This window comes from Perna viridis, chromosome 8, assembly GCF_037379345.1.
Source record: "Perna viridis isolate PV_CMFRI_1.1 ecotype Kerala chromosome 8, ASM3737934v1, whole genome shotgun sequence".
NCBI lineage: Eukaryota > Metazoa > Mollusca > Bivalvia > Mytilida > Mytilidae > Perna > Perna viridis.
The window spans coordinates 17,969,738-17,987,355 of NC_142452.1; the positions used below are offsets into that span (position 1 = coordinate 17,969,738).

At 32.0% G+C, this 17,618-nt stretch overlaps 1 protein-coding gene across 1 annotated transcript; it reads left to right on the forward strand.

Moving 5' to 3' along the window:
- Positions 1 to 9,832: 9,832 nt before the first annotated feature.
- On the forward strand, positions 9,833 to 13,198 carry LOC148609601 (vitelline membrane outer layer protein 1 homolog). The gene is made up of 4 exons (XM_088543130.1): positions 9,833 to 9,839; positions 10,712 to 10,818; positions 11,472 to 11,660; positions 12,869 to 13,198. Exons 1-4 carry the CDS (start codon positions 9,833 to 9,835, stop codon positions 13,118 to 13,120), a joined length of 555 nt encoding a protein of 184 aa, XP_088399256.1. The 3' UTR covers positions 13,121 to 13,198.
- The last annotated feature ends 4,420 nt before the right edge of the window (positions 13,199 to 17,618 follow it).

Here is a 17,618-nt window from a genome sequence, read left to right on the forward strand (position 1 = left end):
CCTACCACAGCACTTGGTACTCCTGTAGTGGTATTAATGCAATGTGGATCCTTAACAATTCGAAAGATCTTTTGGAGACAATCAGTTCAAGACTATTATCAGAATTTTTAATCGACAACATATTTGTCCAGTGTGGTGGACGTGTTTTCAACAAACGATCGGGATTCCAATGGGAACAAATTTAATACATTGCATCTAACCCAAAGAACTTGAGATAAAGGATACTACAGACTCATATCTTGACCTACACTTAGAAATCAATGGTAAAGGTAAACTATTGACCAAACTTTACCGAAAAATGTAATGACTTTTCATTCAAAATTGTCAAGTTTCTTTTCATCTGTGGCAACATCCCTTCAGCACCTGCGTATAGAGTGTTCATATCACAACTAATACGTTATGCCAGAGCTTGCTGAAACTACGCAGACTTTTTGTATCGCGCTAGAACTCAAAGAAATAGGCTTCTGGAACAGGATTATGTTGCTACAAGATTGAAGTCATTACTACAGACATTTTATGGTCGTCATCATGAACTCATGGATCGTTATGGTGTATCCATCTGGACCATGAAAACTGATTTATTCAACGGGTCATAGTTTTCCTTTCCTCTTTCGTCCAACCCGTACTTGACTTTTTATGAGCAACTCGGCGGGTGTTTCTAGAAAAGCAGAGGACGCTTACCCTACCCCTACAGGTGCAAAATGGTGAAGTTTTATCCTAGCGGTGCACCTGGCCCATACTTCCAGTTTTTAGTGGAGTCCGAGTTGCTCATTTGCTTTTGTCACTTTGGATGTATTAATTTTGTTGCTTTATGTTGTTTTTTTGTATATGTCTGTTTTCCATGTTTGGTCTTTGTCCCTGGATTATGTTTTGTAATTCCCTTGGTTATTCTTTAATTATTCTTCCGATATCTTTTTAAATAGTTGTAATTTTCGAAGAAGAACAACGATAGAAGATCAAGTGCATATAATCGGACTTTACTAATGAAAACAAATTAAAACATCAAAATGTGATTTTTTATTGTTTTAAGTATAATCTTTGGTATTTACTTTTCTGACACTTCGTCAATTTATTTGCCAGTTGTAATTATTGCTCTCCGTTGCTTCTTGGGAAAAATTATGCTTTTGTGTTCTTTAACTAAATTCCACTTCGATACAAAAGTATGCAAAACAAATACGATAGTGTAGTATATACTTTTTGCATGCTTCTAGACGGTTTTTGTGATTGTTTTTGTAACAAAACCTGATTGAATCCTGAAAGATCTTTCATTAATGCACTTATATATATAATGCACGGCATAATAATTAAACCTATTAAATATACATGATATAACCTTTGCTTAAGTATAACCGATATAAAAATAGCTTGTAAAATGAAAATGCCCTTTATTTGATTCATTGTGAATTCATTGTTACATTATAGTTGTGCAATAAAATTTAAATAATAATAAAATAAAAGGGTATTTGATATGTTTTTTTTACAGAAAAGCAAATTACCTTATTAATGAAAAAACAAGTTTTTTATTTTATTCATTCCGTTTTCTAGAGTCAAGATTTTACTATACAGATGGGATTGAGGACTGGTGTTATTTTGTAAAAAATTAAAAATAGAAAATGAAACTTGGCGGAAACATCGTTGAGAATTTTTCAGACCTTTCTATATATATATATATATATATATATATATATATAGGTATGTAAATATCACCTACTTGTTTTTCGTATAATGATGTGCACAAGTCACTTTAATAAACAATCACTTTCTTACGTATTTACTTACTTACTTACTTACTTACTTTATATAACATTCACCGTATAAATATCGAAATATATTTAAATAAAAAAAAAGTTTAACCGGTACCCAATGAGTATAATTCAGCATTATATGTCTAAAGAACATTTGTTTTATTGTTTAATATAAACAATTCAAAGAGTTCGATTCCGATAAGTACACTTACTTAAGTCCATTAATAATGTAATAAGAAAGACTACTCTAGTGAGTTGCTCAACACTCCTTACTGTCAATTGTTCTTCTTGACATCTTGGTCTACTATTTATTAGCGTACTATTTTAAGTTATAGAGGGAAACGAACTCGTATGAATAAGAATGCGAGCACAAGCTAACTTAGCCACAGGAGAGATTATTCACCTTAAGACTTATCAATCGATATATAGTTTTTAACTCACCTGTTTTGGACTGAAATCAGAGTAGTTGGTAAAATATATTATACTTTGGACCTTGTTCAGGTAAACAATATATAACTTGTTTTAATTCATTACTTTTTGAAGCTTTATCTATTTTAATATTTACTCCAAGTTCTATTATTCTTTTATTAGTAAAATTAGTAATGATATCTAGATTAAGAAACCAAACACTAGGAACATAATAAGTTACATTTTGATAATTTTAGGCATTTCAAGATGTCATTTTACACATTTGACTTTTAAAAGTAAAGGATAATCAGGAAACATTTAGAAAAAGATCATTTTTTGTACTAGTAAACAAAGTAAAACACAAAAAGAAACAAAAGTAAATATCCAGTAAACAACTTGGATTCCATCAAAAATCATACAAGCGAACAAGGTGTGCGACAGTGAATTTAGATAAATTTAGGTAGCTGTAGATTCTTCTTATTTATTTATGGATCTACAGATCACATGGTTTATTATATCGATTGTTTAAATGCTTTACAGCATTTAAATTACACTACAAATTATTATTATATCAACTAGTGCCGAAAAAATAAACAAACAATGGAATGAACTTAAATTTTCTTGCAAAGGGAGATAGCGCTACTTTTTCTAGTGCATACTTATAAATCTTTTCCTAGGATGTATCCTATGAAAATCATTATCCATAACATGACTCAAGCAAACTTTCCTAATAAAAAATATGGTATGAATTCCTTTGTTGTGTGTGTGTGTGATTGTTAGTTTGTTTTGTTTCGTCATTGGAATGTTTTATATGAATCACTTACTCTTAATTTTGCATTATAACAATTTCAGATTGGCACTTTAAATTCTTTAATTAACCATAATTTATAATCACCGTTTGCCTTTTCCTTTCTGTTTTAATTTCTTCGTCATGATGCCAGACAATTGTGATTTTGTATATCCGTAAGAACCCACTTATGAAATGTTTAATGAAGAGCCCGAAGAAAATTTTATATGTTCTTCAAGCAAAAAAGAATTACTGGCCCCGTTTAATGAAAACGATGTTTAAAGATCCATACACAAAGAAGATACTTAGTTGTAGTTTTTGTTCAAGATCACAAGTTCATCCACAGCAGCAAACAAGACCTTTTACAATATCTCTCAATTTTCATTTCAGATGAACACGTTCACAACATTTTAGAATTAATAGAATATCAGACAATGAATTTTTTTAAGGACAATCGAAAATTTTCTAGCAACTTCAGTATTCACAAAAGGGACCGAATCAACATCAAGGCAGTTGGTTAAAAACATCCTTGCGGTAGAAACATATCTCTTAATTAAGTATTTGAAAGAATGTATTGAAGTAGCATCTCGGAAGCAATTTAAAATATTGATGTCATGCAAAGGTTTTAAAAAATATCTTTAGATAGAAGATTTGAAATTAGTCGCCAACACTGCAAAAATGTTGATAACGTCTTTAAATGTCACAAACACAGTTTTAAAAGTGAAGGTATTCTTTCAAAACTCTCGGGCTAAATGTTTGATAACTGATTGAATGTAGCTGTACAAAAACTGTGACAATTATTATATATACTTATATTTTATAATGAATGGATTCTTAGGTTTTGATTTAATTGTGTAAGAGAGAGTAATCAAGGGAACCAAGGTTTTAGCGGTAATCAAAAGAATGTAATCCAGGGACAAAGACCAGACATGGAAGAATAATCAAGGGAACCAAGGTTATAGTGGTAATCAAAAGAATGTAATCCAGGGACAAAGACCAGACATGGAAAACAGACATACACAACAATGAACATAAAGTAACTAAAATCATACATACAAAGTAACAAAAGTAAATGAGCAACTCGGACTCCACTAAAAACTGGGAGCATGGACCAGGTTCACCGGTAGGGTAAGCGTCCTCTGCTTTTCTAGAAAAACCCGCCGAATTGTTCATAAAAAGTCAAGTCCGGGGTAGACAAACGAGAAAAGGAAAACTATGACCTGTTGAATACATCAGTTTTCATGGTGCTGATGGATACACCATAACGATCCACGAGTTCATGATGACGACCATAAAACTTCTGTAGTGATGACGTCAATCTTGTAGCAACATAACCTTGTTCCAGAAGCCTATTTGTTTGAGTTCTAGCGCGATACAAAAAGTATGTAAAAATGTCATAGTTCTAACAAACATTCACGCATACTGGTTTTACTAGAAACATGTTCCTTCCGTTTAATTTTGTACAAGATTATACATTTTTTTATATAAGTTCATTGCCAAGTAAAAATCAGGCAAGTAATGATATGTCCAAATCTTCTGCGGAAACTTCCATTTCTGACATGCATCAAACATATGAAAAAACTCTTTGTAACGAGTAAGAATACTGAAAGTAGTAAAGATGATATACTTGTTCATTATCATCCCTGAATCTACGTTTAATGTACAGAAATTGGTTCTGAATTACCGTAAATGAATATTAAAATATTTGAGCAAATATGTCAGTACATTATTGTAAAGTGTTTTCTCTATACATGAATAAATCTAAAGAAATCTAAGTTAGTACTTTAAAGTCAAAATGTATCATTTTTCTGCCTTGAATTTTACGGAAAACTAAAACTACTGCACATGTATATCCCTTAATTTATTAATTAGAGGAAAAAATAGATTTAAAAGAGGAATCAAGGGAACCAATGTGAATATACACATGGCCAATAGATAATGAAGACAAATAATTTTTTTTACAAAGATCAAAATTTGGATAACTCAGTTGATAAATGTTGACTGAGCAAAACTATTGCAAATATTTCTGCGGTTGATTTATTTACTTATTTACATTTATTAAGCTCCTGCATATGAAGTTTATATAGCTCAGTTAATACGTCATGCCAAAGCTTGTCAAAACTACAAGGATTTTTGGACCATTCTCAACTTCTCACTAATAGTCTATCGGGTCAAGTTTATTGAAGAGTAATCAAGGGAACCAAGGTTATAGCGGTAATCAAAAGAATGTAATACAGGAACAAAGACCAGACACGGAAAACAGACCCACACAACAAAGAACATAAAGTAACCAAAATCATACATACAAAACAACAAAAGCAAATGAGCAACTCGGACTCCACTAAAAACCGGGAGCATGGACCAGGTGCACCGGTTGGGTAAGCGTCCTCTGCTTTTCTAGAAAAACCCGCCGAGTTGCTCATAAAAAGTCAAAACCAGGGTAGTCGAAAGGGAAAAGGAAAACTATGACACACTGAACAAATCAGTTTTCATACCGCAGATGGATACGCCGTAATGATCCACGAGTTCATGATGACGGCCATAAAAATTCTGTTTTGATGACTTCAAGTATTTAGTAACTTAACACTGTTACATAAACATTATCTAACAATTACAGTTAGCGTAGTTACGGCAAGCTCTGGCATAACATATGAGTTGTTATATGAAAACTACATACGCAGGTGCTGAAGAGATGTTGCCACATATGAAAGAAAAGTTGACAAAAGAGAAAGTTAAGAAATAGATCAGCAAGTAGTCGAACATTTGTTTAAAAATGCGTCCACCATACTGGACAAATATGTTGTCAATCAAACATTTCAGCATTTTGAAAACATCTTCTTCGGTATACTAGTATTTGGAATTACTTTTGAATTATTTTTTACAAAGTATACGAAATCTCTACCAAGAATTTCTACGTCTCTTTATCTATATATACCGTCTTTATTGGAGTAACAACGATGTGTACTATTTTGAGTATGTAGCCTTGAAAAACATGCTATTGTATTCTGATAAAAATCTTGAGTTTACAGAAAATCTTCCAAGTTTTTCAGGATCCACATTGAATTAATACCACTACGGGAGTATCAAGTGTCATAGTAGGGCGGGAGACTCATTTTGACAGCTGTGAGTATATCACTTTGAAATAGGTTAGGTGGTACGATTTTGCAAATCTAGCTATGTAGCGTTGTTAGTATGGATTCTTGTAGAGTTAGGAAATCCATTACATCACAATCATCGTATTTAGTAGAGGATAATATGGATTAATGGTTTTCCATAGCAGTCTCGTAGCAGTAGGTCTTATTACTGCTATTATTGTCTACGTCTACCTCCGATAAAGACATTAGTTGTAAGCATTTTGCAAACAAAAATTATGTTATATTGGGCCTTGACTGACTGTACGACAACATATTTGGCAAGTATAGAAGACAATTTGAAATGTCATTTTTAAAATAAAATGCAATAAGCATATACATGCGCATATTGAATTATTCTATTTTGACCATTTTTTAAAAACAAAATTATTTTACAGTTGAGAAAAGATTTGTAGAACTCGTACCTGCAGGCACCTTATGATACCAAATCGTTATTAAATGTTATTAACACTAACGAATATAACACTTCTTAAATTAATAAGAAATGCCGAAAAGGTTTACGTATAATATGACATGATATGTATGACATGCTTATGTAGGGACTTGTCTATGTCTTGTTAAGCAGATATTGTAACAAAAATATGTAAATTTATTTGTGGATTTATGCCAAGTGATGCCATGTAGATCATACCAACATACAGTAAATAACGTCCGCTCAGACCACAAAATGAACTATTGTAACATGGGGAATGAGGGTTCGCAAATATTTCCAATGAAATTGATATTCCGTCCCGACTAATCAAGCTCAACCAATTAAAGAAGTTAGACAAACCGCCATTTACATACATATATCAAATATTCAAAGAGTAATCAAGGAAACCAAGGTTATAGTGGTAATCAAAAGAATGTAATCCAGGAACAAAGACCAGACATGGAAATCAGACATACACAACAAAGAACATAAAGTAACCAAAATCATACATACAAAGTAACAAAAGCAAATGAGCAACTCGGACTCCACTAAAACCTGGGAGCATGGACCAGGTGCACCGGTAGGATAAGCGTCCTCTGCTTTTCTAGAAACACCCGCCGAGTTGTTCATAAAAAGTCAAGTCCGGGGTAGACAAACGAGGAAGGGAAAAATATGGTGTTCATGATGACGACCATAAAACTTCTGTAGTGATGACTTCAATCTTGTAACAACATAACCTTGTTCCAGAATTCATTCTGCAAATTAATTATATCACTCGACATTTAATAAGGAAAATATCCTGCGTTATATTTATATTTCATTTAGGGAAGCTGTTTTTTAACAGAGGATATGTTAGCAGATGTTATTACATAATACTTTCCATCAAAAAAGCCAACATTTGTCAACATATGGACAAAAGTGTAGTGTTGGTCGTACGAGTAGTTTCTATAATGCCAATATAACAATCAGAACCACATTGATTTTATTCTTCAACAACTAAATGCATGTACATGGTATGCATATGACGACAACTATTTTATCTAATACATATTTCAGAGAAGGTGTAAAGTTTAAATCTTTCATCATAGGTGGGAAATAAGTTGTTACCATTGTGTTATATTGTTCTCTGCTATAAATAATTCTAAATAGCAATGTAATTTTCATTTGTCATTGTTATTGTTTGTTTCTAAAAAAGCAGAGGACACTTACCCTACCGGTGCACCTGGTCCATGCTCCCAGTTTTTAGTGGAGTCCGAGTTGCTCATTTGCTTTTGTTACTTTGTATGTATTTTTTTAGTGACTTATTGTTCTTTGTTGTGTTTGTCTGTTTTCCATGTTTCCTGGATAATTTTCTTTTGATTTCCGATAGAAACTTGTTTCGTTCCCTTGGTTACTTCTTCATACTTACATTTATGACTTTCCTTCTATGGCTGTTATTTCAACACTTTCGTTATTCATTCCCAAAATGTGTCATATGTTTTTCTCCTCTAAAAGTACAAACGAGTTTGTTTATGTGAATGTGATTGCTTTTTTATGTAAAGTGAGGAAGAAATATAATTAAGATCAAAACATGGTTTTTGAGGATGGGATTGCTAAATGTCTGGAGGACCACTGAATACTGTAATAAATTATTCTTTTACAACCTCTGCACATATATCTACATCCAGCACATTGACTCAAGGGCAAAACAAAGACAAACTGCTGATAAAAGACTTGATATGAAACAAGTTAAGTAATCATTTCTGTAATATCTTTTTCTCAAAGAAATTAATTTTGCAATATTTGACAGATGAGAATAGAAAATATATATATTTAATGAATACAAATATATACTGCAAGAAATAACAACTTTGATAACTTAAAGTGTAAGGCTTCCAATTGTTTCATCTTATTGTAAGAACTTAAAATGCTTACAATGAAAACAACAACTATGATGTTATATTTGGCTATATTCTTTTGTTTTAACCGATATAAGCTGTTCACAAATACTCTATTTAGAGACGATATTTATTCTGTTCTGGGTAAAAAGCATTCAAGTTCACCAGAACCACAAACAACAGATTGTAGACGTATGTCAAAAAAACAATGTGCTTTGAAGTGTTTATCGCTTGAAGACGAATGCTGTGAAGCGACGTACAACATAACCTCGGGGGATTGCAAAACAGGAATAAACGGTTGTTGCAATTACCAAGTTGATGTAATAACAGAATCTGTCTTGATAAGTTCACGGATTTATAAAGGTTCGTAAGTATGATGATCAAGTACAAGGGTGGATGTAGAAGAAATTTCTAAACGTTTGAATGAAGTAAAAGTTACCTCTAATTTAACACTAAACGTACTTATATCTACTCTCAAGGGGGAAGGGGTGACTAATGTGATGGTCCTACTTTAGTAAATATTTTAAATTGTTGATGTTTGAAATAGATACGTCATATACACGTCACTCAAGGAAGATAACCGCTAAAAATCTAACTTAATTAGGAAGTTATTGTTAAAAATAGATGATTTAGCTGAAATCAGTACGACTGGTGTAAGGAATGCAATCGAGTGGAAAAATCCTATCATAATTTTAACTGCTATTTTCTTAATTTTCTTAACTGGACGGGTGTATCTAGAAAAGCAGAGGACCTTTACCCTACCGGTGCACCTGGTCCATACTTCCGAATTGCTCATTTGCTTTTGTTACTTTTTCTGTATGATTTTAGTTACTTTATGTTCTTTGTTGTGTATGTCTGCTTTCCATGTCTGGTCTTTGTCCCTGGATTACATTCTTTTGATTACCGCTATAACCTTGGTTCCCTTGATTACTCTTCCAAATTATGTCATGTCATCTTCGTCTTAAATGTATAGTGATGATTTACCATCGTGTACAATTGTGCTAAATAAGTTGTACGAGTCTCGGTCATTTCAAAATTTAAGAAAAAATAGTGGTAGAGACAATCAATCTCACTGACTTTTATAAATTGAATACTCTTACTCTCAAGTTTTGTCTACAATTGGTCACAGTTCGTAATATATGTGTCAATAAATGAGGTCAAGTCAGGTACAAGTTATTTTAAGGAATTTTATTAGGCGTGATACTAAAACAAAAACAACAAAATTACGCTCGTGTTAGAATTGAAACGTCACACCAGTTTCATTTCTTACTATTTTATAACTTAAGATAAAACATGACCAAAATAAAGAAAGAAAAAATTGAATAAACAAATTAATAACCAAACAAAAACAAAAAACAAAAATAAAAACAAAAGAGCGATTCCTTGTACACAACACATATTTGGAGTGGCTTGACTTGAAACTTTTGCTTTTCTATTTTTCCTCAAACTACATGTCTAGTAAGTAAATTTACTTCCCGAAAACAGTTTTAATATTGAACACAAATGCATGTGTACATACAGTCTACCAATAGTTAAGCATCAGTCGTTTTTTTTTTCAACATATAGTTTGATAAAGGATACTTTTAGAAGTCAACCTCATATCGTAACCTACTTCAAATCCGATGGAAAAGGAAAACTTAAGACTTAACTATACGACAAACTCGATAACTTCTCTTCTTGTATTGTCAATTTTCCTGTTTTAACAAGATTATAATCATCATTACATAAGCTCATTTAATACAAAATTAAAGTCATCATTACATAAACTCATTTAATACAAGGTTAAAATCATCATTACATACGCTCATTTACTACAAGAGTAAAGCCATCTTTACATAAGCTCATATACTAAAAGATTAAAGTCATAACTACATAAGCTCATTTACTACAAGATTATAGTCGTCATTATATTAGATAGTGTACTTTTGTTATTTTCAATGTGCTATTTTAGTTATTTTATGATCTTTGTTGTGAGTGTCTCTTTTTCATGTCTGGTCTTTGTCTCTGGACTACATTCTTTTGATTTCCGCTAGAATCTTGGATACCTTGATTACTCTTTGGCATGGTAGTTTTCCGATATTTTTTCGTTTTCAACGGATGTGAAATTTTATGAATAACTCCGTGGTAATAGACAGAGGACCTACCAATGCACATCGTACTTGCACCCGATTTAACGGAATTTCAACACACACACATACACCGAGAGTGCTCAAATTTATATACTACCGTAGGAGATGACAATGCAGATAAATGATTGAGAGTAACTTCCCTTCGGTACTTAATATATATCCTTAAACACTTATAACATGTTTAACTTTAATTCCCGATAGAATCCCCAACGAAACCTTTAGTTGTCACGAATGGTTTAGAAAATGGGACGTGGCATGAACCAGAATTTTGTCACAGAGGTCATTATGCAGTAGGTTATAAAGTCACGGTAAGTACCTTTTATTTTGAAAGAAATCATTATAGGAATGAACTTTGAATCTACTTCACAAGTGCAAGTGAATAACATTTGAAAAAAATTATTCATCATGAAAAATGTAAGAGATATTTGCCTCTTTGTTTGGGGGATTTGGAAGTTTTAGTGCCATAAAAAAGACTGAATTTCAAATGAGGTGAAGTAATCTGTATTTCTTTCCATAAATATGTAAGAAAGGAAATAAAAAAGATTGAACAGACATACCTACTACTTTTCTTTATAAATGATATTGTTGTTTTGTTTAATCCTCTGTAACTTGGTTATGAATATGATAAACTGTATAAAATAAGGTGAGAATATTCAGTTTCTCAAACTCTAACACATTTAATTGGTCCCTTTCGAGTTCGAATTTTGACTTAGCCATATTGAAAAAAAATGAAAATGTAGATAGCCTTCCTGCACGTCTGTTTGAAGTACAAGTCCTACAATTTCTTGGTGTCATTCCGCATGTAGTAACGCTTGTAGGTATTTTTTTATGAATGAATCTCTATTTATGTAAGTTAAGTAAGAATGAAATTAAAGTATACCAAATTAAGCATATATGTATATATATATATATATATATATAGGTTATCATGAAGAGAAGTAAGTACTGTTTGTGATTTAAGGTAGAACAATTAGTAAAAGACTTTACTGGAATTAACGCAATTGAGATAATCTGTGGATCAAAATTAGGGCATGTGTGTGGTGATACGGCAACATCAAGAAAATCGTATTGGACGGATAAAGAGAGGAACATTTATTGTACAGAGAAAACATTCTTAGAGTCATTCAATTTGAAAGTTGAGCCATACAGTGTAAGTTTATTGGTTCATGTATTTTTATAGAACTTATAAGGGTTGTCCGTAATTTTTGGTGACACTATAAAAAAATAAAAACATGTTTCCACGTGATTGCTTCTTACAAACAACAATTGATTTCTATTTCGATATTGTCTCATCCAAAATAATACGCAGGTTTACGTGAAATGTTTTTATTTGAGATTTTGCAAAAGTGATGTATAACATGTATTTCATTAAGATTCAAGTGTAACGAATACAAAACGTCGACAAAACTACACAGCACAAATGCAACATTCACATTTCCAAATATATAGAATATAAATAGATTAGTTCTGTATCAATTAAAAACATCGTCGTTTTAAAAAAGGGAAGTAATTAGGCAAAACAGTGCAATACACGTGGTGTCAAAATAAACAATCTGACTACGCAAATTTGACTCAAGATATTTTTCTCTATGTGAACTTCTGCATGACTGGATGGATTTGGATAGTTTTTCAACATAATATTAGAAAATCTAGTTTTTTTGACAGAATTGTATCCTTCTTAATTGTTCATTAGCAGTACATTTTAATGCAATTAACACTCAGTTTACCAAAATGATAGAGAAAGTTGCGTTGTGTTGACCAGTCGTCAAGCCGTTGGTATAAATAACCAAAGCTGCAATATGCAAATTAAGAAAAACACATCCGCCATTGATGAAATATTTGAATGAAATTGGCAATTGATCATAAAAGAAAATTCCATTCACCAATGATAACAATAGTTGTAGAATGATACTGATATAGCTCTGTCAACGAAACAACACACATTTTAAACAATTTGACTTGAATAATTCAACACACCACCGCCCCATGTGTGACCAGGACGCCAAAACAAAAATATATTTTAACTAGTAACCACTGAATACTTTCAAATTAACTTCGAATAAATATATTTAGACAGAAAGATTAATTCATTTTCCCCCTAATGTAGATAAGCAAAGTCTATGCTTATTTAGACAGTTAGTAGATCTGTTGGAGGGATTCGGTGTCACCTGGGTGATTATAATTTATATTATTATTACATAAAATATCTAAAAAAAAAACCGGATATGTTTATAAAGAACTATAACTCCCACAAGCATTGCCCCGCGAATAAGAAACAGTACAAACTCGATCAACAGAAGTCATAAGTGAAAACTATTCGCTTTTACTATATTTTTGTTGTTATTTATTGTTAATTAGGCAGACAACGATGATAATTCGGGTCCTAACTGGATAAAGTTTCGATGTCGAGACCTTGACACACTGACTGGTTTGAATGAGATTGAGGCATCAAGATCTGGCTTAACATATTTGAGAGGCATGTATGGAGATTGGAGTAACAGTTGTCCTCCAAGAACGGCAATTTGTGGAGTACAGACGAAAATACTACGGTATCGACCGAAATCAGATGACATGGCTCTCACTGACGTAAAATTTTTTTGTTGTTATTAGGAATTACTACAGTAAACGAATACAACTGTAGGTCTCGTGTGGTTTAGCAAAGTCTCATGAAGTAAACAAAGTCAATAATGCGGAAATGGCTTGAAATTATCCGAAAAAGTCAGATTTCATTATGATAATTAAAAGTCAGAATAAAGCATGGAACGTACCAACTGTATTTTTTAATTAATTATTTCAATCTATTTCGTGAATTATGATTGTTTTTTTACACTCTACTACCTCCGAGATGACATACTTTACAACTATGGAAATGCCACGTACATTAAATAAATAAACATACATACCATGGTAGAGCCGATTTAATGTGTAAAACGGCATTACCGGCTTTAAATGATGTTTATGTCCAGATTCACATTGATTGATGGATGTGTCTTATATAATTGAATAGTATATATATATATATTTGAACATGTTGTATATTCAGAGAGCTCGCTTTTACTCTTCTAAAAAAACGATACAGTCAGTTTTACACGTCTTTGGAATTATAAATCCGTGCCAGACTCTACCACAAATATGGTTATTATTTGCCTCTTTTTACTTCAAATATTGAAGTTGAACAACCATATCACGTTGTCAGTTGAATGTAGCCATTTACAATGTCAACTTAGGGTATCAATTTTACAGGATGAAATTCCCCAAGAAAACAAATTATTAATACATTTCAAATTTTTACAAAATTATAAGCACAGTTTTTCGCGAACATTTGACCATTTATCCACAAAATGAATAAAACACCGAATGAAAAACCAGATCATTCAGGCGCAAAACCTGACACTTATTCGTTTTGTGAGTAAACGGCCCGATTTACACATCGAAAACTATGTTAAAAAGCAGTATTTCATCATATACTACAATTGAAAAGTAATATTGTCAACATTATCTGTACTAACGATATTGACATTAAACACATAACTATTATATATCTAAAAGAAAGAGAGAAGTTTGATTCTAAAATTTTTCTTCAGAAAAAAATACTGCAATGATAAAAATAACTTATGAATTAGTCTTTAGAAAGAAAAAGATTGCGACGTTATTTTTAAGATCTATCTTATGACTTTCTCAAATTGAAGATATTGACGAAAAATTCCTTTTATTAAAAAAAAATCGGTGAACGGTCAACGAATATCCACATTCCAAGGTCAATGAATTTCTATAAGTATCTAGCTGAATTAAGGTCTAACAATTATATTGATTGATTGATTGATTGACTGATTGATTGATAATGGAAAGAAGTCCAATTACCGATATTTCATGCATTTCAGGACGAGAAGTTAAAGGATTTACCAATCGAACACATCACGCTTCGAACTAGACTGACACGCTAATTCAGATTTCACAGAAGCAACAGCCCACATGTAGGCATGCCACCCCACTCAGACACGTTTCACCCGTCTTGACTCCGCACTCAATCTCTTTAAAAACATAACAGAGTAGTGGTGACTGCCACTTTTAAAGCCTTTGTTGTTGACACGGCCAGGGATCTTTCCCACGACGTCCCGCACATGGGGCAAGCATGTTACTCTGATATCACCGAGGCGGTCCACACATTAGATAAATTATTTCTTATGATCTATGGCTATAATTTATGGGTTTTTTTTTTTGTAGGCGTATTTTCTGCTTAAATGTGACACTTTACTTCAAGGTATTTTTTTCTTTCCTTGCTTGATTCACACTGTTTCTTGTTGTATCTTGTAGAACTTAAGTGTCAGACTGAAACATTTCGCGTTGACCTTCTCAACATCGTCGCTTGAATCGTCCATAGAATCGTAATGTGTTTACGTCGATTTACATCTGTTTCAGGATCTGATAAAAAAAATAATTGCAACAACTCTCGTAGCTGAAAAGAAAATTGACACAATATATAAATAACATTTTCAAGTGACAATAAGTTAATTAAATCCTTGTGTTCTCTAGAAATTTTATTCACATATTTGGCTGCTGCTTAAGACAGCTGTTGTTTCAGTTGCATCCTTTATTGCTTAAACGATGATAACCTTACAATATCAACCAATCCTTCTCAGTGTTTACTAATTTTGAAATGCTACATGCACAAAATAACTCAATAACTCAGGTTAAACCAAACGACAAATATTATGCGATATGATGATGAAATAAAGAAATGTGCTGAAACTATAATTACCTATATTGTAATACCTGGTCGAATTATATTAACCCGATGATAAGAACCCCAATTTTACGACAAAAAAAGCTTTAATCTTTGCTACAATATGCATTAACATTTATCGTATTACACTTTAGTAGGATTGATTTTCCCAAAAAAGAAAAAAATAATTCACCAATGACATGTCACAAATAATTGAGACAACCTACTTTCCCTAGAATTTCCTTGCCCAGATTAGGACATTTTGAACACTTTCATTTAAAGTAGAAACTAAATCTACCTTGCCTCTTTTTTATGGATAAAAAAGTTGTAGAGGAAAGAGTATCAATCATCAACTTATATTGTCATAACATACGTATCTCCAATACTCGAATAAACTTTGTTAAAATTGAAAAAAAATGTACTAAACTTTTATAACTTGTCCTGTAAGAATTATCAGTCTGAATTTATATATATGATTAAACCATTTTCAAAATCATCACTGCAAGGTTTCTAATAGGCTGAACTAAATTTTGTTAACATGGTTAGAAATGAAATAGCAATTTGTATTTAATTTGTAAATTTGAAATCATAACTTATTATGTTTGAAGTTAAATCTAAAACTTGAAAGTAGAAAAACAAAATCACGTCGATTAGTCCCAATTCTTAGCATGCAATAGTTTTAAATTATCATAGCGATATTTTACAACAACATGAAAATTGATATTTTTAATGACGTGGTTGAAATATAAATAATCAAATTCAAAAGTGAATATTTAGAAAAGCAAAATTGCTTTGCAAAAACTAAAAATAGATATTAACAGAGAATATGATATTGAAAGCAAGGATTGTAATATAATTATTTGAATCGTAAATAAGATGTCGTACTTAAGTAAACACCGCACTTGCACCGTATGTCAGTCTTTTGAACGACAAAATGCATTTCCCGCAGCATTTTCCCGCCTGTCCCAAGTCAGGAATTTCTGGCCTGCGTATGTCTTGTTTGCACCTTTCGTTTATTTTTTTTTTATCTTACTTGAGTATATGGAGGTATTTCTTTCGCTGTACCTGTGTATAATGATGTTTTGGGGGCAGCTGCAGTCTGCCTCGTATAAAAATTTTCTCGTCGATTTTATATGAAAACTTCATAAAGTTATAGTAACAGTTCAAATGCTTGTTGTTAATATATTTTCACGACTAATAAGGCTTAACTTTTTTGAGGATTTAAAATATCAAATATCTAACAGCTTCATTGATATGTTTTGCTAAGGTAGAAAGTATAGCACTAAATCTTGAATTCGGTTATTATAAGCAGTTTGAGACCCCAAACAAAAGCCACGACAGATGAAGAAAGATACAGCTTACGCAAGATTATGCCATGAAAGATTGAAATTAGATTTTGTGCGAGTGGAGTCAAAACAGAATTTCAATCCACCATGATAATTCAATAGTGATGTGAGGAACCCATTGATATTCCATTAAATATTCTGCAAATGACATTGAGATTCTCAACAGTTAATAAACTTGCTGATTACCACGTTAATGAACACATGACATTTAGGATCTTGTGATGTATTCTAATCACTTTATAATTGTTTTAGAAGCTGAATTTGAAGTAGAATGAAGTTACATACAACAAAAATTCCACTCGAATACAACAATTTATTAACAAAGTATTGGTATTATGTATGGTAGTTTCAAAAAGAAAACCCTCACAAGCGGCATCAGAACCTAATGCGTACGATATAAAATACAAGTTTATCGTTTCACCAAAAAAAGTTTTTTTTTCTTGCTGAGTTAGGTATTATGTCAAATTATTCTTTTGTAACATTGACACAAAAAGCGGTAAGGAAAGCTTTGCGTTCCTTTCAATTATTCTTTCGATGCATAATAAGTCTTTTGTGTCTTTATATTCTCGATTGTCGATGAAGATCATCGACAGAAGCTAAAGTGGATATAATCGATTATGAATGAAAAAATATAAAACATTAAAATACATTGTGAATTTCTATGCCTTTTAGTATAATTTAAGGTATCTACTGTTTAGACAATTTGTCAGTTAATTTGCCAGTTGTAATTATTGTAAGAGTAATCAAGGTAATAGCGGTAATCAAAAGAATGCAATCCAGGGACAAAGACCGGACATGGAAAACAGACAACAAAGAACATAAAGTAATTAAAAACATACATACAAAGTAACAAAAGCAAATGAGCAACTCGGACTCCACTAAAAATTGGGAGCATGGACCGGTAGGGTAAGCGTCCTCTGATTTTCTAGAAAAACCCGCCGAGTTATTGCTCTCCGGTGCGTCTTCGGATTCTAGAGTTCTTATTCTTTTTTTTTTGATTAAATTCCACTTTGTTACAAACGTATCTGTGATAACACAT